Source organism: Symphalangus syndactylus, chromosome 15 (assembly GCF_028878055.3).
Source record: "Symphalangus syndactylus isolate Jambi chromosome 15, NHGRI_mSymSyn1-v2.1_pri, whole genome shotgun sequence".
In the NCBI taxonomy this organism is placed as follows: domain Eukaryota; kingdom Metazoa; phylum Chordata; class Mammalia; order Primates; family Hylobatidae; genus Symphalangus; species Symphalangus syndactylus.
The window spans coordinates 84,572,278-84,595,368 of NC_072437.2; the positions used below are offsets into that span (position 1 = coordinate 84,572,278).

The window sequence follows — 23,091 nt, forward strand, 5'->3', positions numbered from 1 at the left end:
AGTGAGCCATGATCACACCCCTGCACTCCAGCCTAGGTGACAGAGTGAGACCCTGTATCAAAAGATAAAAAATCCAAGAACAAATTAAAGGACTGATAGCAATCAACAAGAGGATCTAGCTGAGGTTGAAAACCACAGATAGGTGGTGTGCCCAATTCACAGAGTAGAACTTTCTCCAGCAGGTCTGAGTTACTTGAGTGTGGCAACAGTAAAGGCTGGTTTGTCACAGCCATCCAGGTTGGGTTTTGGTTAGGCCAATGAAGGAATAGGATACTAGCACACAGAGGATGCTGGTGACAATAAACTGAACAGAGGATCCACCTTAGCTCCTCGCATGGTGACGATTCCTATCTTTTAGCCCAGAAAAGACTGATCTGGAGAGAGTGGAAGCCTCAAGAGCATACAGGCTCCTGACGCAGCCCAAGGGCAGGGGGTGGGCATGAAGGGGCAGCATGCAGATGTTATTCCTCTGCTTTAAATAGCCAGAAGCAACACAAGTCCCCTGTCCCTTCTCTTCCTCTTAGAAAGAATATTTAGCAAAAGAATAAAGAAATTCGTAGTCCATAAGCCAGGCCAAATCAACCCACTAACAAAAAATAAAGCACTTCTGGCCGGGCATGGTGGCTCACGCCTATAATCCCTGCACTTTGGGAGGCCGAGGCGGGAGGATCTCCTGAGGTCAGGAGATCGAGACTAGCCTGACTAACATGGTGAAACCCCGTCTCCAGTAAAAATAGAAAAATTAGCTGGGTGTGGTGGCGGGCGTCTGTAATCCCAGCTACACAGGAGGCTGAGGCAGGAGAATCACTTGATCCTGGGAGGCAGAGGTTGTGGTGGGCCAAGATGGTGCCACTGCACTCCAGCCTGGGTAACAGAGTGAGACTCTGTCTCAAAAAAGAAAAAAAGGCGCTTCTTTCTTATGACCTGATCGTTTCTTAATTATTCTCACCAGTTTCCAGTGGCCATGGAGCGTCTATGCTGTGCTAAGTCCTGTTTTATTGAGCATGTTTTCCCAAAGCTGAGGCTGAAGTCTGCCATGCAGAGAGAAGTCAGCTGCCACTCTGGCTGGCTCTCAGCTGCCTGGGTCATTAAATGACTTCTTATCCACGGGTTAATGTCCTGAGGGACAACCAAGGACATGTCTTTCAAGAGCAGAGGTTTTCGTGATATTTTACCATATTGTGCTTCTAAGTATGAGACAACTGGCCAGTCAAGGAGATGTCCCTAAATTCTCTTACATCTGTGGACAGAAGAAGGGAAGGGTCACTGCAGTCAGGGACAAGAGAAGGGGTGGGCCAAGTGGTGGCCCTGCGGATCCTTTGTTTCAGGGTAGTGACAAGCATAGATGCCCACTTGACACTTGACAGCTCTCCAGCACTGCCATACTCCAGAGACAGCAGCACTTTCTCTCAACATGGCTGTGAACATCTCTGTTCCTGGATGCCAAGCCACTCAGCTGCAGGCTGGGGCAGTGCCTGGGTCTCTCTCTGGACCTGTGGGGAGGGAAATGAAGCATGGCAGGGGCAAAAATAAAGGTACAACAAATGGAGGCAATTTCACTTCTTCCCCCTAGGAGAGAAAGTGAAAAGATAGAGAAACAAAAGGAGACTTGAACTAATTCAAGTTTCCGTTTGTATTCTGGTAGATGCTAACTTACCATATGATCTCCCAGAAGTGGAAGTGAGGACAGGTAACCCAAAGCCCTTTCTGTCCTGGTTGCCTGAATAGTCTCTGACATGTACTTCTTAGGCTGACTAATAGCCATATAAAGGAGTTGGACATAAACCTGGAGGGTCCCAGGAGAGACAATCTCAAGTGGATTCCTCAGATAGTTTGTTTCAGGCTGTGGGGCTGGGAATGTCCTCCAGTGTAAAGGCTGACAGAACACCATCTGGTTTTGAGTCTGGTTTACTCAGTTGATTTATTTTTTCAAGCATTTTTTTTTCCAGAAGATAAGGCATCATAGGAAAATATATTTTGCTGTCATTCCTCTTGGACCTAAATGAGCATGCTATTTTTTCAACCTAAGTGCTTAGATTTTATGTAGTTACATTTGCTTATATACATTCACTTCATTCCATATAGAATTCGAGGTTGCTCATAAAAAAAGAAATAAAAAATAAGACCAAAAAAAGTGCAAAAAGTATGCCAGCCAAAAGGTCTAGAAAGTGGATATATAAAGTTACCTGCAATTCCAAGTATAGTAGTTTTTGGGAAATTAGAGGCTGGGTTTTGAAACTCACAAGCAAATGAAAATGGTCAGGGAAGTTAAAAAAAAAAGAGAAAGTACTAAATCAGAGACAATAAAAAAAATCCTTAATTAAAAGTATGCTCTGGTGAATGAGTAGACAGATCAGTAGTAAGTCAATAAACTCCTAAATACAGATGGAATGCAGTAGATGACAAAGGTGGTATATGAAATCAATGGGGAAACAAATGATGCTGGGACAATAGGTGGCCATGCAGAAAAAGATAAAATTAGATCACAGGTTAATTTCTAAATGGCTCAAAGACTGAAATTTATAAAACAAAACCATAAAAGTAATGGGAGAAAACATTTCACTTTGTAGTGGAAAAGGCTTTTGTAGTAATGATTCAAAATTCAGAAGCCGTAAGAGAAAGGAACATTAATAAATGAGACTCCATAAATCCATGTGGAAAAAAACAAGTAATGTCAAGTGACAAGTAACAAACTGGGAATATACAGGTAGGCTGTGATAACACAAAGAGCTTAATCCCCTAATTTACCAATTAGGAAAAAGCCAAGACAAGAGTTCAAATTATGTTGAAAACTTAACACTTATATGACAAACATTACTCAATCTTTAACCTCATAAAGACAGAAAATAAATTAGCATCTATTTTCTTTTCTCACATGGCTAATTAGCATATGAAATAGATTCCAAGAGAGATCCATCATGCAAACAGAAACCATAATATAGGTACTGTTACCATCTCCATTTTATCACCAGGAACCTGAGACACAGAGAGGTGAAGTAACTTGCCCAAGGTCACACAGCTTAGAAGGGACAGAGCCAGTATTCAAACCCAGATAGTGTGGCTCCAGACATTTTGCTTACATTCACCAAGTCCCACAGTAAAAACCGTGGACAGCCAATCATAGAAAACAAAAACATAACATGAAACTATGCTAAAATCCCCATATACTAAATCAACACAAAACTACAATGAGATCTTATCATTTTCACTGTCCTTCAAAGCTTCCTGAAACATCTGCACTGTCTAGGAAGGTAGGTATTTGAGCTACGTGAAGGTAAAAGGTTAGGTCCAGTGACCTCAGCCTTCAGGTTAAGATTCTATGTAAGGTGTCACAGCTTGAGGGGAATGGCCCCAAATAAATGTAACACAGCTTGCCTTTCCTCCCATTACAAAAGTAATAATGCAGAAAATACATGATCATGTTTATCCTTGAGGGAAAAAAATCTATTTAGACCGACGGTACTTCAAAATTACCCCATAAACTGCAAATATATTTCTGAAATGAAATAACATCTGGAAAAGGAATTTAAAGTGGTATCTTTGGTTGCCTGTCAGAATGCGACAATGTGAAAATAGTCATTTTCACCTTTTCTGAGATATATCTTTGCTAAAGACAGGAAATAAAGTAGCTTCTATTTTCTCTTCTCATGGCATTGGCATATGGAAAAAGAATACATCATGAAGGGTCCATGAGAAAAGAAACCATCCTGAGGAAAGGGTTTGCTCATTTTATACGTTGCAGTGAAGTCACAGTTACTGCTGATCATGGGAAGTAGGTTTATGAAGGGAAAATGAAATCCATAGAGAACACTAGGATCACTCTCTCCCCACCCCGCAGGATTATTCTTAATCCAATGCTTCAATCTCCTGTCATTGCTGCTTTACTCAGAAGCTCCCACACAGAAAACACAATTGATTTGCAATTATGTTCCTTTTCCTCAGAATTAGATGGAATCCTTGGCAAGCAGTGAAGTGACCACACTGATAATGGTGAGCAAGGGAAAAGCAGCAGTACATTTCAGGAGTACTGAGTGCAGGAAAACTTGACTAATCTATGATGTGGTTACTGAGGTGAAAATGTGTCAGATCTTTGCTAACTTTGAAAGTTGGCTGCCTCATCCAAGAAGCTGTCTTTGACCCGTGATGCAGTTATAACAGCTGCATTCTGGATCATCTGAAACACTTTGGAACAAAAATATTTGTGACAGGCCGGGTGCAGTGGCTCATGCCTGTAATCCCAGCACTTTGGGAGGCTAAGGCCTCTACTTGGTATGGAGGGCAATTTAAAACTTTCAAATTGTCTACTTCTTGAATTTTCCATTTAACAATTTCAGACTGTGGTTAACTGGATAAATAAAACAATGGAAAGGGAAACTGTGGATAAATGGAAACAACTGTAGTCTCAACTTAATATTTTTAAGATTTTCAAAATATTCTGCAATTTAGAAAAAAGTGACATATCTAAACAAATCCGAGGTGGGCGGATCACGAGGTCAGGAGGTTGAGACCATCCTGGCTAACATGGTGAAAACCCATCTCTACTAAAGATACAAAAAATTAGCTGGGAGTGGTGGTGCACACCTGTAGTCCCAGATACTCAGGAGGCTGAGGCAGGAGAATGGCATGAACCTGGGAGGCGGAGCTTGCAGTGAGCCATGATTGCGCCACTGCTCTCCAGCCTGGGCAACAGAGCAAGACTCTGTCTCAAGAAAAAACAAAACAAAACAAAACAAAACTGTGACAAAACTATATAGAAATGCTTAAGGAAAAAGCTGACGATCCTGCCATTCTTTCTAATTTAATCGTCTTGGTAAGTGTGAAGTCTTTTGACAGATTCTCAGCACTTGTGTGTGTATTTGTGTATGTATACATATATATATATATATATATATATCCCCACATATTATCACTATATTATCATTAGTTTACCAGAATGAGCTCACATCATGCATACCACCCCAAAACTTGCTTCTTGCATTTAACATTATGAACATTCCTTTACTTAAATATCAAATACAGTGGTCCCCCCTTATCTGAGGGCCATACATTCCAAGACCCCCAGTAGATGCCTGAAACCAAGGATACTAAACTTTATATAGACTGTTTTTTTCCTGTATATGCGTACCTGTGTTAAAAGTTAATTTATAAACAAAGCACAGTAAGAGATTAGCAGCAGTAAGAATTAAAGTATTAGTAAATGATTGAGTAAAATAAAGATGACTGTACTACAAGCACTATGATGCCATGGCAGTTGATCGGATGACCGAGATGGCGACCAACTGACTCACAGGTGGATAGCATCTGCAGCGTGGATATGCTGGGCAAAGGGATAATTCATATTCTGGGTAATACGCAGGATGGCGGGAGATTTTATCACTCTACTTGGTATGGAGGGCAATTTAAAACTTTCAAATCGTCTATTTCTTGAATTTTCCATTTAACAATTTCAGACTGGTTAACTGGGTAAATAAAACCATGGAAAGGGAAACTGTGGATAAATGGAAACAGCTGTAGTCTCAACTTAATATTTTTAAGATCTTCAAAATATTCTGCAATTTAGAGAAAAGTGACATATCTAAACATAATCCAACCTTTCCATTTCTTCCATTCTGAAGAAATTGCTGCATTAAAGATCATTACATGTGCTTTTGTTTTTCTATAGAGTAGATTCTCTCAAGTAGACTTGATAGGTCAAGTTTTAATAGCTTTTGCTAGATTGTCCAAGAACAAATAATTCACATTTCTACAAGCAGGGTTTTGAGAGAGTGCATGTGGTGCCATATTCAGGGAAGCACTGGCTGTTTTCACTAACTTCATTTTGCCAATTGTGTAAGTGAAAAATGTTACTGCATTGTTTTAGATTATATTGCCATGACTGTTAAAGAGGCTAAACATGGTAAATAAGTTTTATTGTCCATTTCAAGTTGTTTCTGTGAATTGCCTGAAATTTTAGTTAGCTTATTCTCTCTCTGTTAGGTTGTTTCCTTTTCCTCTTTTTAAATATGTTGCTATTTGTATCTTAAGGTTATTAACCCTTGGTCTGCCAATCATATACATTGCAAATATTTTTCGTTTAACTTTGCTTACACTGATTTTAGCCATATCAAACTTATATAACTGTTTATGTTATATTTTTCTTTATGGCGTCTGCATTTTTTGACTTGCTTTTAAAAGATCGACTCTGCCACTAGGTTATTTAGAAATTATTGGAAAACTTGTGAATTGGAACTCAGGGTAATGAGGAAATAACTTAATGAGATTATTTATTTTAGATATATTAATAGAAATAACATGATGATTTGAAATGGGATGCTCTCATCTGGGATCACGAAAAAATACATCCTAGGTATAAAGGCAAACTGAAAATAGACTGGCTTTTATAAGAACCTTGCCTTAAATAAACTCAATCCCTTATTGGATTAAGGGGAACTGTGCTTACTTTAACTGCTGTTAATGCTAAAAGACTCCACTCTGGAGAAAGATGGTATCAACAAAGCACCCAAACATTTTATTCCAGTGTCCAGTATTCAATTAAAAAGAATAACCAGGCGGCTGGGCGCCGTGGCTCACGCCTGTAATCCCAGCACTTTGGGAGCCCAAGGCAGGCGGATCATGAGGTTAGTAGATCGAGACCATCCTGGCTAACATGGTGAAACCCTGTCTCTACTAAAAATACAAAAAAAATTAGCTGGGCGTGGTGGCGGGCACCTGTAGTCCCAGCTACTTGGGAGGCTGAGGCAGGAGAATGGCATGAACCCAGGAGGTGGAGCTTGCAGTGAGCCGAGATTGTGCCACTGCAATCCAGCCTGGGTGACAGAGTGAGACTCCGTCTCAAGAAAAAAAAAAAAAATTACCAGGCATACACAGTATTCAATTAAAAAAATTAACAGACATACCAACAGACAGAATGAAGAGAAAAAAAAAACCCCACAATTCAGAAAAGAGAAATCCCTAGGTAATCCCACAACTCAGAAAAGAGAGATCCAGATAACCTGTGATTAATATTTAAGAAAATAGATGAAAACATGGAGAATTATTCTAAAAACCTGGAATCTGTAAAGAATTAAATGAAAAAATCTAGAACTAAAAGTGTAGGAATTAAAATTAAGAAAACAAGAGATGGGTCTTAGGCAGATTAGAAGTAGCTGAGAGGACTAGTAACACAAGAAGAAAAGTCAGTAAAGCTATCTAAAGAAATAAGAGGAGAAAAATGTACAAAATGTAGAAGTGTTTAACACTGCATGTTCTCACTAATATATGGGAGCTGAATCATGAGAACACATGGACACATGGCAGGGATCAACACACACTGGAGCCTGTTGGTGGGGGGAGGTGGGAGGGACAGCATCGGGAAGAATAGCTAATGGATGCTAGGCTTAATACCTGGGTAATGGGATGATCTGTGCAGCAAATCACCATGGCACACGTTTACCCATGTAACAAACCTGCACATACTGCACATGTACCCCTGAACTTAAAAGATGAAGAAAAAAGCAAAAAAAAAGAAAAAAAAAAAAGAAAATGTAGAGATGTAGAAGTGCTTGAGTTATAAAGAGCTTGGGTAAAAGGTTTAGCATACATGAAATTGGAGTCCCAGACATAAGGAAGAGAGAGAATGGGGCAGGAGCAATATTTGAAAAGATGATGGCCAAGAGTTTTCTCAGAGTGGCCAAAGTCACAAGTTTAAGAATCAATACATACACCATGCAGGATAAGAACAAAAACTATTAACTCGTCAATAGTTTTTGTTTTTATCCTGCATGGTGTATGTATTGATTCTTAAACTTGTGACTTTGGCCACTTTGAGAAAACTCTTGATGGGTGCAGTGCACCAACATGGCACATGGATACATATGTAACAAACCTGCACATTGTGCACATGTACCCTAAAACTTACAGTATAATAATAATAAAAAAAAAACTAATTCACAACTAAGTACATCATGGTAAAGTTGCTAAAATAGAGAAAACATTCTGAAGCAGCAGGGTGTGGCACAAGGTGATGTTTCTGAAGGAATAACAATAAGACTGACAGCTGGGTTCTTACAAACAAAAAATAAAAGCCTGAAATGTTGGATTTGCCACTCATGAAGTGCTGAAAAAAAAAAAAAAGATGACTATCAACCTAGAATTCTATACTGAGCAAAAATGTGTTGGAAATGAAAGCAAAATAAAGATGCCTAGGATAAGAAAAACAGAAAAAACAACATGGTATTCTAGAGGAAATTCTTCAGGAATGAGGAACCCAGGCAAAATCACGAAAATGAAGAAAGCAATAAACAGCAACAGGGGTTAATATGTGAGAAATAGTGAATAGAATGGCTATAATGGTGTCTTATGGGTTTAAAAAAGACATTTAGTAAATAGGGAAAAACCCAAAAGACAACAGGGATAGATGGAGTTAAAAGGTTCTAAAGTTTTTGCACTATCCAAGAAGTGTTATAAGTAATAATTTGTTTTAGACTCTAAGGTCAATAAGGAATGTTGTAATCATTGAAGTAATTTAAAACAATGGATAAAAAGCTCATAAAGGGGAATGAGGAATTGAAAATTCTTGATTAGTCCAAAAGAAGGTAAGAATGAAAAGAAACTAGAATATAGAACAAATAGGAAAATAGAAAGCAAATTGTAAGATAACAGATTTAAACACAAATATGAGTTAACATTATATGTAAAAGGACTAAAAACTCCAACTAAAAGACAAAGATTGGGTTAAAAACAAAACTTTATATGGTGCTTACAGGCTAACACTTTAAAGTCACAAAAGGTTTGAAAGTAATAGGATGAAATAAGATATATCCAAAAATGATAATCAAAAGAAAATTAACATAGCTATACTAAGATCAAATAGATTTTAAGTCAAGAAGCATCACTAGATATAAAGTGGGACATTTAATGATAAAAGAATCAATGTAAAAGTTAAAATTTGTATGCAGCTAATAACCCAAGAAGGTATAGAAAATGTAAATGCAATAACTATATAAATTAGAAATGTAACTTAAAATACTATTTAAAAAGGAGCCAGGATGAGAGAGATTTGGAACCAAATTCTACATAACCTCTCAAAAACATATAATTTCTACTTAAAGACTTCAAGACTTAGGGAAAGTGGAAACTTCTCTATTATTTAATAAAGCTAGAAAAAGAAAACTTGTAAGAATCATAAACCAACCAACTTTGTCATCCAAACTCAATATTCCAGGAATGCAAGACAGTATTATATTTAGAAATTTATCAAGAGAGTGAACATATCAATAGCTTGAAGAGAAAATATCAATTGAGTCTAAAAAAAGCTTTAGTCACTAGTAGAAGAAAACAAGTTAGATCATATTTTAAAATTCCAGCTAGACTAAGGATCTAAATTAAAAGAAACCACACACAAAGCAAACAAAAAACTAAACCCAAAGCAAAATAATCAAAACAGAAACACTAGAAGAAAACTCAAGAGAATATTTGTGCTGAGTCTCTGTAGGTCCTTCATTAGATCTGCCTTTTTCCTTTTTACATTTTCCACTTGCCCCCTCCTCAGGGCACACACCTCAGACTTCTAGTATAGATTCTATGTAACTTTTTTTATTCTTTTGTTTCCTTGTCTTCTCCTACCTTACTGTGAGAGATCTTTGAATGCATATCTTTTTCATCTTGGTCTATACAGTGCCAAGCACATAGTAGATGCACATTACAAGACTGGTCAAATGTGGGTGCAGTGGCTTATGCCTGTAATCCCAGCACTTTGGGAGGCCAAGGTGGGTGGATCACCTGAGGTCGGGAGTTCGAGACTAGCCTGACCAACATGGAGAAACCTTGTCCCTGCTAAAAATGCAAAATTAGCCGGGCGTGGTGGCACATGCCTGTAATCCCAGCTACTCAGGAGGCTGAGGTAGGAGAATCGCTTGAACCTGGGGGGTGGAGGTTGCGGTGAGCCGAGATAGTGCCATTGCACTCCAGCCTGGGTAACAAGAGTGAAATGCCATCTCAAAAAGACTGGCCAAGTGGGTGGATGAATGATCCCTGCCCAGCACCACCACAACCGTTCCAGCCTGCCTGCCTCCTGTGGTGATAGTCTGCCCCTGGCTCTTTCTGGCTATCTTTTGGGCACTGGAAAGAGCATGGGCTTTGGACTCAGACTGACCCATACTGACTTCCGGTTATAAGTGATATCATCCTGTGCAACTGAGTTCTCTGCAGCTGATTTTCTTTAAGGGGCTTTGTATACTACTGGGTCTGTACTCAGTGCTCAGAAACTGTTACCTTACTACTGGTGTTATCATGAAGCTTGAATGAGATGGGGGAGTCAGTGTGGCTGAGGAAAAGATGGTTGACCTTCCCAGCATTTGTCTCACCAATGGCACAGTATATTGGGGTAAAACTATGGACAGTGTATCAGGGTAAAAATAAATAGCTTCATTTGCTCCCTTTGCATTATTCTTGATTCTCCTACTTATCACACTGACCACCCTGAAAACGTGTCTCAGTGGTCTTCAACTCTGACTGCCCCTTAGAATCACCTGGCCTCACCCTAGGCAATTAAATCAGAATGTTCCCAGGGGCATTTTATGTGTAATTGGGATTGAGTGGTTACTGGCCCTTCACTTTCTTGCTCTTAGTAGAATGAGTCCAACTTGCACAGTCCCAGAAACTATAAGCATTTTCTAGGAACAAAAACTGTTTCCTAAGGAAGGTACAGAAAGAACAGGGCATGGTGCTGGAAGTTTAGAGTCCTAGTCCTGCTGCAAGTTGGAGATATGATCCAGTAAGCCACAACACTTCTGTACTCTGGTTCCCTCATTTATCAAATAAGCACCATAGAATCTTCTATCTCAAATGGTAATGGGAAATTTAAAATAGAAAGTAGGTAAGACTTTTTAAACATTTGAAAGTGACACAAGCCTGATTTATTAGTGTTTCCATCAGATGTTCCCTTCAGAATTCAACAAAATCGTCACTGTGCTACTTACTGGCTATGGGGCTTTGCACAGCTCATTTTGCTTTTTGAATCCCAGTTTTTCCTCATCTATAAGATGGAGCTACTTACTCTTCAAATTGCATAATAGTTCCCATTGCTAGCAGCAAAGAAAACAATGGGAACTAAAATACACAAGATATTGTATTGTTGTGTTGGCTCTTATTATTGGTACTATTATTCCAATGCTGTGGATAAGCTCACTCAAGCCCTTGATTTCAAGCAGTGGAACCTCATAGTCTCTCATATTAGCGGATACTGGCACTGGCGTGGCCATAAGCAGGTGCAACACTCCTGCCTGCTAAGCTTTTGGATTTTAAAATGAATGTCAGAGAATCTTTGGTTACCAACCAAGCTGCTGAGGTTGACAGGGTACAATTCACCTCACTGCCTGAGACCCGCCCCTTTAGCTTCCATTCCCTGGGCTTTTCTGACTATTAGGTGTGTGACAGAGGATCAATACTGGAGAGAGATGAATGTATGTAATCAGCCTAACAGAAGCGAGTTGAAATCCTTTGCTGTGTGGTATCATAAAAGGAGGAAGGTCAATAGGGACACTGGGGCGGAGTGAAAAGCAGCCTTGCCCCGAAGCAAATCCTGGCACTTTCCTCTGGCCCACCTTTTCCCTCCAAGCTACAGCACTTGGGACCTTTCTCTAGAGCCCAGAGGCTTTATGTTCTCTAGCTAAACGGTCTGCATCCTTACATTGACCATAAGTCTAGTGATTACAAAAGTTGAGGTCTTTGGGAAACCCAAGAATTAGAGTCGCGGACTTGAAAGTAAGAAATAGGGAAAACAGCAGTTATTTCTGATTTTTTTTGGCTCTACTGTTTATAGTCTTGCCTGTGCAAAGCAATACAAATTCATGTTGTCAGCCAGTGACATAAACAGATTTTTCTTTCCTGAAGCGAATCTGATAATTACGATGTTGTAACATATCTTGCACCACCGAAAACAGTAGATTGAGGATGTCAGGTTTCAGTACAACAAAATGGAACAAGTCTTTTCAGAAAGCACGAACTGTCATTTCAAATGAGACTCTGAAATATGTTCCCACTTACCTACTGATATGGTCCAAACAGCAATGATTTTCAGAAATGCCTTAGTTCTGGAGTTGAAGCGGCTGTGGTGGATGGGATTCTGGATGGCGACGTAGCGGTCCAGCGAGATGGCGCAGAGATGCATGATGGAGGCCGTGGAGAAGAGCACGTCCAGGTAAATCCAGACTGCGCAAAGCTTGCTCGGCAGAGGCCACCGGTACCCTGTGAGGCAGAAGGTTGGTGTCAGTGAGCAACCCTGTGCCTCCTGGAGCATGTGGATCCCTACCCTATGACAATTTCCAGCTCTGGGACGGGCACAGGTGGTGGCAAAGGGCAACACAATATATTTTTAGTATTTGGAAAAAGAAGCCCACTGGCAACTGTACTTAACTATGATAAGCTAGCACTGGCTGATGAGTGCAGGGTTTGAAAATTTCTAGTGTCTGGAGTTATGTGAGTGTGGCATGGTAAACTCGGATGGTCTCTATTTGGGGGTTCTCTTTTTTCCCCCTTACACCTGGCAAAACATTTCTCTTTTTAATGGCTTATGTCAAAGGTTGTGTTTTGGTTCCTCTTCTGGAGCACCTCACGCTGTACCGTCAGCATTTACTCACATATTTCTCTGGATTGTATTTCCCTAAGGTTAGTCTCACCTCTTAGTCATTATTATAACCATCCAGTCCCATACAGTGATGGCAATAAATTGCATTAGTGCAAATGACTAAATGACTAAAAATTCAGATAGTGAATATGTCTGTTTGTAAAAACGGAAAATAATGATCTAATAATGCTTTGGGTGCCAAACTCAAATTTGGGGTATGTGTAGGCAGAGCTGAAGACAAGGGTGAAGAAAAATAAAGGAAGGTGTCCCTGCTCTGAGCTTTGTTTTAGGGAGGCATTTCTCAAACTTTAGTGAGCATCAGACTCTGCCACACCTCTTAAAACACGCACTGCTGGACCCCCCTCCAGAGGTTCTTATGCAGTTAGTCTGGAGCAGGCTGGAGGATTTGCATTTGAATTAGCAAGCTCCCGGGTGATGCTGATGCTGCTGGTCCAGGGACCACGCTTTGTGAATAGCTGCTTTAGGGTAGTGGCTCTCACCCCTGGCTGCACATCAGAATCAGCTGGAGAGCTTTAGAGAAGGTCCTGATGCCCATGCCAAACCCAGCCCAATTCAATCATCTTTGGATGGTGGGCTGAGGTGGACATCAAATGTCGAAGCGTTTGCAAAGCTTTTTCCAAGCTCCCTAGACAATTCCAATGTAAGAGACACTGCTGGTCACCTGCTATATGAGGAAGGTTAGAGTGTGCCTTATGGACATAAACAAAGTGTCCTGATTTTGTGTTTTGGAGGGGGATCAAGAGGTTATATAAACCTTAATTAGTTTTGATCACAGTATAAGCAGCGGAGTTAGATCTGCCTGCATGTGAGAAGGAAAATTTTTAAGTCCACTTTTCTTATTACAGACCCACAAAGCCGAACAAATTCCAACGCAAACGTACACTCTCTACCAAAGTGCCACAAGAGATATTTAGACAAGTAAAGAGCGTAGGTACAAGCCTAATTTACAGCCATTCACTTATATTATTTGCAAAGAGCTTGAGCTGAAACGAAAGCCTTTTCCTTTGCAGCGCCTTATGGGGGAAGCCACGCTCTGTCTGTTCGGAACAGATGTCGGCCCTCGGAGGAGTTTCTCTGCAAGGAGGCGGCCCAGGCCTCAGTCCGTGTTTCCGATGCGGGATAAGGAGGGGGCATTTCCTTGCGGGAGAAGCCCCATGCCCCATGCCCCACGCCCTGTGGGCTGGGGGAGGCGGCAGAAGCAGCCCAGGGAGGGGCGGGGCTCCGGAGGGAACGGGCTTCGCTCAGAGCGGCGACCGCCAGGGGGCGCCCTTGCTCCCCAAGCGGGTGACGCCAGAGGTCACCCCACCCTCCAGCCTCTGTTTTGGGTCCTGCTCTGTCACTCCTTCTACCCCCACTGGAGTTTGCCCCCTAGGGGAGAGGGTTTGGGAAGCGAGAATCTTCCCCGCGACACCGGGGAAAGAACGGGCAAATTTAATGAAATCATTCCGGTGTGGCATTTAAATGGTCAAGTGAAGGCTGGACTTGCAATGAGAGTTACTAGCTTTGTGGAAACTGGCGCCTGCTCCCCCTTGCGTACCGCCTTCCTCCTTCACACTCTCTAGGGCTGGGTTGATGTTTTTTAATCTTAGCCCCTAAGACTTGGCCAGAAAATTTCCCTTTAAAGATAGCTATCATAACCTGTCTCTAAGCTCTGAGTGACTGCTGCTTGTGCCTGTGTCAGCAGTCACAATAGTCTCTCTCTCCTTTAAGGAGGTATCTGGCTGTATTACTCATAATTTGGAAAGAATATCACGTTCTGGTCCCTTGCTGAGAGGTTTGACTGTTTCAAACTCTGTTGAGAAGAAAGCAAGATTAATCCCTTCCCATTTGTTTCCCACCCTCCTCCAAACCAGACTGGAGGAGTTTATGCATATGCATTTTTAAAGAGTTGAGGATATAATTCAAAGGCACATTTCCAAATTAGCTTCTCTGGGCAGGGAACAATTAAAACTGGAGTAATTCATTTATTCTAATGGAGACTCTGCATATTTTAACATAAAACCTATTGCACTACTAATGTTCTCTCTGCAAATGTTCCAAAGTAATTGGGAAGGCTTTATCACTCCATTAAAAGTGCTGAAAACTGTGTGACAAAGATTAAAACTGTTCTGCCCTGAAGGCTGGAATATTGGTTGGGAATATAAAGAAGGAAAAATCAAGTAGATTCAGAATGATGGGCACGTTACTGGTTTATGACTGTATGGGGTAATTTATAAAAATCTCTACATTAAATGTACATGTTTTAAAGCACAAAACTCTCCAATGATCATTTTTACACAGGATGTACATGTTTTGAAGCACAAAACTCTCCAATGATCACAGGTCATAGACTGTCTGATTTTTATGTGAAATCCCATTTTAAGAGTAAAATATAAGTAACATAGTAGGCTCTAATCCATAAACAAAGCCTTCTATTTATAGTTTGTTTGCCCCCTGAGCCCCATCTCATCTGCTGATGGCATGCACATGCTCTTTATTACCAGTGCGAATATAGCTGGGAAACTAATGCCACTCACCATACAGGATGGTTAACATGGACACGGGCATGACAAGGAAACCCAGCAGCATATCAGCTATGGCAAGTGACATCAGGAAATAGTTGGTGGCATTCTGCAGCTTTTTCTCTAGGGACACTGCCATGATGACGAGTATGTTTCCAGCAATAGTTAGAATAATCACTACGGCTGTCAGTAAAGCAGACCAGTTTTTTTCCTGGAGATGAAGTAAGGAGAGACACGATGGTGAGAGGCACCCTTCACAGGAAAGGTTGGTTCGATTTTCAGAGTCGACTGTCCAGTTAAATGCATCAGAAGTGTTAGCTTCTCTGGAGTTAAAGTCATTACTGTAGAGCCTGGTGTCATCATTTAATTGCATTAGGGAGTTCATAGTTGAGCTCAAAGAAGTATTTTCTTCACAAAGAATATCCATGTCTAAGCCAGAACTTGTAGCAGATGAGATGTGGAAGAACTAACAGGTTATAGCTTCTGCTCACCATTCACTTTGATGTACCCACACTCTGTAACACTGAGGCTGGTGTACATGCTGGTCTCCCAGGGCTGGATTTTTGTCTTCCATTATTACAATGATAGTTAAAGGACTGAACTGTGGTGGCTCTAAGTTTTCTTCATTCACAATTTTAGGAGAGTCCACTGTTTGATTTTATTATTTTCTCACCAAAGCGAGGACAAAAAAGCAGAATGAACTTTCAGCATAGAGGTTGCAGGTTTTTTTGAGCATTCGGGGAGATAAACGTCCTGGACAAAGAAGAAAAGTTTTATAACCACTGGGACTCTTGTTTAACTATATCTCATTTTGCTGGTTATGCCGATGGCACTAGTTTAGCCACAGTGTTATTAAAATAGCATGCAATCAGAAACAGTGGGGATGTACACATTCTACATTAAGAAATCAAATTAAAAATACATCCGCTGTTAATCCCATAGTAATTGGATGTACTTTGGGTTACAGTTCTCAGCCATTCTTAGGCTGAATTGCCACAGCTGCTGTCAGAAATTTCAGCTCCTATAATGTTGCTTAGCTAATAAAAGGAAAACAAAAAAGTCTTAAGTAAAGATTAGCAGACAACTTTCCTCACTAGAAATTCTCATTGAAATGATTACATGTTGGCCAAGCATGATTTCAAACCGGAAAGAAAATTACACAGCAATAAAATATAGCAGCATGAGAACTTACATTTTTCTTCAGGGTCCACACATGAGATACATTTGTTATTCTGTGACTCGCTGCATCTCTCACAGTAATTAAACTGGTGTAGAGTCCCCTCTTCTTGATCTTCCACCAGCATAATATGATAGTAATTTGGTTTCTGTTTTGCTGACTTCAAAAACTGCATACAAGAGCTGAGCCAGCTCCCGCACTGCTAGGATCCTGTTGGCTTCCCCTGGCACGGCTCGGCTGGGTTCCTCCCTCCCTGTGCGGCTCGCCTCAGCAGGCACACATTTAGAAATCATTCACGAGCCCCTCAAAGTCGCACAAAAGAACTGCATGGGAAAGTAGGAAGAGCTGTCTGCACCAAGGGACTCCTGGTTTCCACGGGAATGGAGTAGCTCTCTGACTGCCTCGTTCATTTCGTCAGAACTCCCTCTGTGTGTATGTCATAAGCTGCAAGGTAGCAACAGCCAGGAGGGCGGACCAAATAGGCTTTTTCTTCTCCCTCTTTTTGCTACATATTAATATTGGGAAGTTTTCCTTTGCTTTTGAGAGAAACTGGAGAAATGGCCTTTTGTGCAGATTCCCATTAAGGTAGGTAAGTGGCACTGTGGTAATTTTTAGGCTGAAGGGTGAAGAGGGAACATAAATAAGGCTAGAAAACAGTATGTCCTCAGAGTGCTGTGAGTGTCCGGCACTTCCACCCAAAGCCAACAGTGTTTGTGTCCAGAGTGGAATTACTGACATTGGCCACGTGGGCTCAGGGTGGCTAGGCACATCTGTGGTGATAACTCTGATAAACTATTAGCGCTATTTTTATTTAATAGATACACCATTGAACTGGCTTATTTTCTTCAGCAGAAATATGCCACCCAGATATTATTCAAAACCTCACATGTGGTAGGAAATAAATTGGTTTCGCAGTACCAATTTTTCCCCCACCAGTAATGACAACTTGCCTTACTTGTAATGAAAGCCCTTACCCAAGTAGGTTTCTAAAGGAGGCAGTTCGATATCTCTTTTTGCAGGCATGAAAATATTTTCCTCAATAGTTGGGTTTTGCTACAGTTCTATCACCTTCTGTTCTTTGCATTCTCCCTAGACAAATTCAACCACTCTCGTGCCTTCAATATGTTTGTGGCCAAGTCTGTACCTTCATAGCTGATTATTTCTCTCACTTCCAGACCTAAATCTCCAGCTGCCCATTGGCTCCTTCCATAGTAGCCTGGGAGACCTTGACCTCAGCATCTCCCCTCACTCCGCATCCCCCTGCCCGGCTCTCAGTGCTTGTTCCTACCCATTCGCTTGCATGATGGAATCACCACCTCTTCAGATAGCTGCTGTTATCCGCGACTCTTCATTCTCGCTGCCAGATCCCACTTCGTCTCCGGTGCTACCTCTGTATGCGTATTTCTCACATGTCCTCTCCTGCAGCCTGCAGCTTGCACCCTGTGGTCGAGACTAGCCACCTATTTCCTGGGTGGGTGCCTTAGTGCCCCCCTTACTGCCCTGCCTGCCACCCTCCTGCCCCTCCACTTCAAATATGCATGCTGGCAAGCAGGCAGCAGAGAACACAGATCTTAGAGTTCGTTGGTTTTGGATCCTAGCTCTATCACTCATAAACAGTAGAACCTTGCCTCATCTAGTTGCTCCCTTTAAAGCTCAGTCTTCTCACTTGTAAAATGGGATAATGGTCGTACCTTCCTCATAAGGTTGTAGTGAAGCTAAACTGAGATAATGTGTGTAAGTATTTGGCCCATGTCTGGCTTATAGGAGGTTCTCAAGGAATGTCAGCCACTTTCATTCTTATTGATATTCTTACTGATATTAATGACAGAATTGGCATCTCTCCCATGCCTACACTCCTGCAGTCCCTTCCTTGTGGGGCACATGACACTTTTCTTCATCTACCTGTACCCTGCTTGCCCCACTTTGCAGGCCTGGACTCTGGTTACTCTCCGAGTCAGCCTGTATGCAGACTGAACTTACATGTTTCTGACCATTTTTATGTCTCTGTGCTTGTACTTCCCTGTGCCCGGAGTGCTCTTACCATTCCTTTTGTGTGTGTGTCCATCTGGCAAATTCCTGCTCAGTTCCAGAGCAGCTCTGGATCCCAGGCCTACCACTCACCACCTGCGTGACCTTGATTAAGCTACCTAATCTCTGTGTTTTAGTCTCCTCATCTGCAAGTAGGGAATATTAATAATAAAAAGACCTCAGAGGATTGATGTGAAAGCCAAATAAATTTACATATTTGCCTGGCACATTTTAAGCACTCAATAAAGTTTAGTTGCTATTATTCTTACTAAGTTTACTGTTCCTAAGCTTTCTGTAGCCCTCCTTCCCAGTGGAGGCAAAGACTATAGTACCTTCTGCAGCCTTCTATTTTTAACACATCATGTCTCAGGTAAGCCTCCTAAAGGCAGGAACCGTGTCTATCTTGTTAACAGCTGGGCACATAGTGCTTAAGTATGTTTGTTGAATGAATGCATGACATCTGTGTAAATGTCTTCCCTATTAGATGTTGAACTTCATTTACATATGCTTAATATAGATGTAATCTATATTACATCTATATTATACTATTATATTATCCATCCAGATGTAATTCACAAACCTCACATGTGGTGTCTAAGCATGGTATCTCATAATGGAAGGTCCTCAACAGATGTGTTCTGATTGAATTGTTATTAGCATAAATTAAGATGAATTGATTATTAAAAAGGAGAACCAGGGAGAAAGCTAGAACCTCTCATTTTTTCTTGTTACTTTGTTTATTGGGATACCAATTTAATTTTATTAAAGATAGCAAAGGGAAATGTGATATAAAAAGTACTCCAGTGTTAGGAAGTTATTCAAAAGTTTTCTGAGGTTAAACTTTATGGATGTTCTTGTTATAGCTCTTAGAGAATTCTGATGATTTCAGTCCATTATTTCTCATGAAGAACAGCTAGGCTTGTAGTCATGCCAAAACTAATCAGTGTTTCTTATTATGTGGTTTACACTGGGAAATATTTTTTTGGCTACCATCTAAGATTATTTGTAGTTTTTATTGCAATTTTATGAATACTTGTTATGGACAAAGCAGTAGGGACACAATCTAGGCTCCTGATTCTTAAACAGAGCTTCTCAGTTAATAGTATGAGGGTTAGATTAGGTAGGAATAGTTTCTTGCTGGGCAGATGCCCCTTGCGAGTTTGGTGAAACGAGCATGTGCTGTGTGTTGGCTGCTGTGGTATGCGCTGCGATGCATCACCCAGCTTCTGCTTCAGGGCTGAGACACTCGGGCTCCTGCTGCTGGAAGGATTGGTGGCTGGCTCTCCACTCTTTCTGTGAACACTCCCCTCAGCCAAGGAGGCCAGCTTGCCAGTGGTCATGGGCAGCCAGCGTGCAAAGACTGGTCCATTGTGAGGATATAAAGGGCTGACCCTCTCGCCTGATGGCTAAATAACTTTGGTTCCAGTGCTCCTATGGGATTCACTGAGGCCTTTGTTGTGTCAAATCCAAGTTAAATATCACCCCTTGTCCAGTCTGGCTTCTCTTGCTCCCCTGCAGGTGGTGATCTGAGAGCTCTCCCCACACAAATCTCTTACACACACATCAGTCACAGAGTCAGCTTCCTGGGGAGCTCAACCTATGACCTATCATCTTTAACTGTGTTTTAATGCCTTGAATAACATCTCTGGGTGAGTTGGATGTCTTACACAAAACAGCTAAGTGTTGTCTATGTGATGATGAATGATACTTCTTTGCCATAAGCTTAGAGTTCTTCAATATACATCTGGTTTTGCTATCTGATTACTGCCAGAAGGAATTTAAGGTCAACAATACCAGAACTATATTTATTATCTTGGGCAGAATTTCTCTAGTCCTTAATTGGACCGTATATAGGAATACATTTCATAACTAGTTCATTTTGGAAGGTTCACCAGAAAGTGATTGCTTAAAATTAGATGTTAATTTTTTCCTCAATGACTTCAGTGGTATTTGTAGCCCCTGTTTGAATTTTTTCCAGGCTAAAGTTAATGGGTTTCTAAAACTGTAGTGTCTTATAGATGTCAATGTATACGAGAAAAAAAGTTCCTTGACCAATTAAGTCTGAAACATTACTGTATCTTATAGTCTCCTCTTAGAAATATACAGTGCATAATTGCATATTAAAAGCTGTAAGAGATCCTGCAGCAAGGAAATTTGTTTATATTTATCTATTTCATTCCTCTTCATCCAGAACACTCATTGAAGGACGCTTTAATTTTGTCTAAATTGAGTTATATTTTAAATGTATTAAAACATAACGCTCTTAATTATACAATTCCCTGAGTTTTGACAAATATATACACCCATGTAACCATCACCCAAATTAAGATATCCACCATTTTCATCATTTTTGAAAGTACCCTCCTATCCTTTTTTGACTTTAACTTAAATGGACACATGTGGCCCTCCTTCCTAGTGGAGGCAAAGACTAACATCTTCTGCAGTCTTCTGTGTCACGCTTCTTTCACTCAACAGTGTATCTGTGAGTTCATCCATGTCACTGTGATTAAATGATTATTTAAAGGATTATAGTCTGAGAAACTGAAATGGCCTGGACTTTTGGGGTTTCAACATTTATTTTTTTTCTTGTTCAAAGGAACACAGACTAGGTCTCTTTTCTTTGTTATATCTGTCCTTTTTAAGCTGCTTAATTTTTCAAGACAGTGCCAACCTTAACCTTCACTCAATTGATTATACCTGATTTTGTTATGAATTGGCAGCATAGAATTCTTTTACTCTATGATATTTAAGAATATGTCTCTAAGATTTCTGCTGCTCAAACATTACTAATGGCCTGAGAATGAGGAAAAAAATCTTAACAGAGGGTTTACTGACTGACATTTAATCTATCACTTTCTTTTGGTGCTCTGATTCTCAGGTTTGAAACAAGCCAGACCATTGGACCAATGTATATTTAGAAAACAATATCATGAACTGCCTTCTATCATGGCACTGGCTTGTATTAAAAAAAAAAAAAGCTACTTGAAATTAGCTAATGACTGTCATCTATCTTTTTAATTTTCTCACAGTGGCACTGAGTTGAACAATATTCATTAATTTAACAGTTGATAATTGACTGCTGTGTCAAGCACTATTATAGGTGCTGAGTATAACCATGAGGATGAACATAGTTCCTGCCTTCATTCATTCAAGAAATAGTTGGCAGTAGCATGGATGAGTACAGAGTTTAGGGAAGAGACATCAAATAGCCAATGGCATATTGGTATTTAAGTTATACTAGGTGAAATCATGTAAGAGAGTAAGTGGAGATAAAGAAGGGAAGAGGTCTGAGAACTGAGCCATGGATTACTCCAATAGTTTACGTCAGAGAGTGTGGAGGAACCTGTCAAGTAGACTGAAAAGGGGCACCCAGTGAGTTAGGAGACACACAAAGAGAAAGTGTAATCCTGAAGTAAAAGAAAAGAAAGACTGCCAAGGAGAATGAGTGTGCAACTGGGTGAAATGCCTCCTGATCTGCTGAGTATAATAAGGACAGAAATCACCATAAAATTTGTCAAAATGGTAGTCTTTGGTGGCCTTGATAAGAACTGTTCCAGTGGAATAGTTGGAATAACAGCCCAACTGAATGGGTTCAAGAGGGAAGGGGGAGGATAGAAGCAAGAACATCAGTTTCAGGTGAGAGATGGTGTGGCTTGCACTAGGGTAGTGCTAGTGGGTTTGTGAGAAATGGTCAGATTCTGTGTATGTTTTAAAGGTAGAGCCAACAGAACTTGATGACAGATAATGATAGGATATGGGACGTGGGAGAAAGAAGAGAGCTGCGTCACTCTGAAGGTTTTAGATCTGAGCAACTAGAAGGATGGGGCATCGTCCTTAACAGAAATAGGCAAGGCTTCAGTGGGAACATATTTGGGGTGATTATCAGATCAGTCTTGGATATGCTAACTTGAGGTCTGTATAAGACAAATAACTATTTCTATAAGACATTGAACGTAAGACTCTGAAATAGAGCACAGAGGTCCAGGATGCAGATATAAATTTGGAAACTGTCAGTATATACATGGTTTTGAAAGCTGTGAGGTAGAATGTGATTCCCTAAATATCCGAGTAGAGGAAGAAGCAGTTTAAAGACTGAATCTGGAGCTTCTTCAACACTTAGAGGTAAGGGAGATAAGAAAGATGTGGCAGAGGAGACTGTGGTGTTGGTGAGGAAGGAGGAAAAGTGAAGAATGTGGTGTTCTAGGAGCCAAGATAAGAAAATATTTCGAGGAGGAGAGAGACTGAATGAAATACGGTGAAGCTGCTAAGAGTCATATACTTGAAGAGCATTTCATTATGTGGGAAATCATGCACAGGCTAATTTTAAATAAGAACCAGCTCTATAGTCCATGTTCTCAACTTAAAAAAACCATAGATACATGATTCTAAACTAGAAGGAAGTACATTCAAATATTGACCGTGCTATCTTCTGGGTCAAGGAGTTGTGTTTTTTTTATTTCAATGCTGATTTTGAATTCTGTAAATATTCTGAAGCATACATGTGTTTATAAACATAAAATAATTATTTCAAAAATATTTAAAATAAGTTCAGGTAAAAAAAGGGTCAGAGATGACCTTATACTTTAATCATGGCTGGGACAGACTGGCTTTAAGGTAAAATTTTTAAACCGCTTGTTTTTGTTAGGTGTGGCAGTTGTACTATTCAGGATTATTATAGACAAATGGCAGAAATCAAGTCAAAAAGGATCAAGGGAGATGTGCAAGTAATTGACAAGTCCAAGGTGGTACTAACTTAAGGC

At 40.5% G+C, this 23,091-nt stretch overlaps 1 protein-coding gene across 2 annotated transcripts in view; it reads right to left on the minus strand.

The window, feature by feature from the left end:
• Positions 1 to 17,769, minus strand: part of HTR2A (5-hydroxytryptamine receptor 2A) — a 71,829-nt gene extending 54,060 nt beyond the window's left edge. The window contains exons 1-3 of one of the 2 annotated variants that reach the window (XM_055244528.2): positions 16,319 to 16,463; positions 15,142 to 15,879; positions 12,025 to 12,225 (exon numbers count right to left, since the gene is read on the minus strand). In XM_055244528.2, the coding sequence (XP_055100503.2) occupies positions 12,025 to 12,225; positions 15,142 to 15,553 (613 nt within the window). In that variant the 5' untranslated portion in view covers positions 15,554 to 15,879; positions 16,319 to 16,463. Of the gene's footprint in view, positions 1 to 12,024; positions 12,226 to 15,141; positions 15,880 to 16,318 lie in introns of both variants that reach the window. The other variant, XM_055244529.2, reaches the window with a different exon arrangement.
• Positions 17,770 to 23,091: the final 5,322 nt, after the last annotated feature.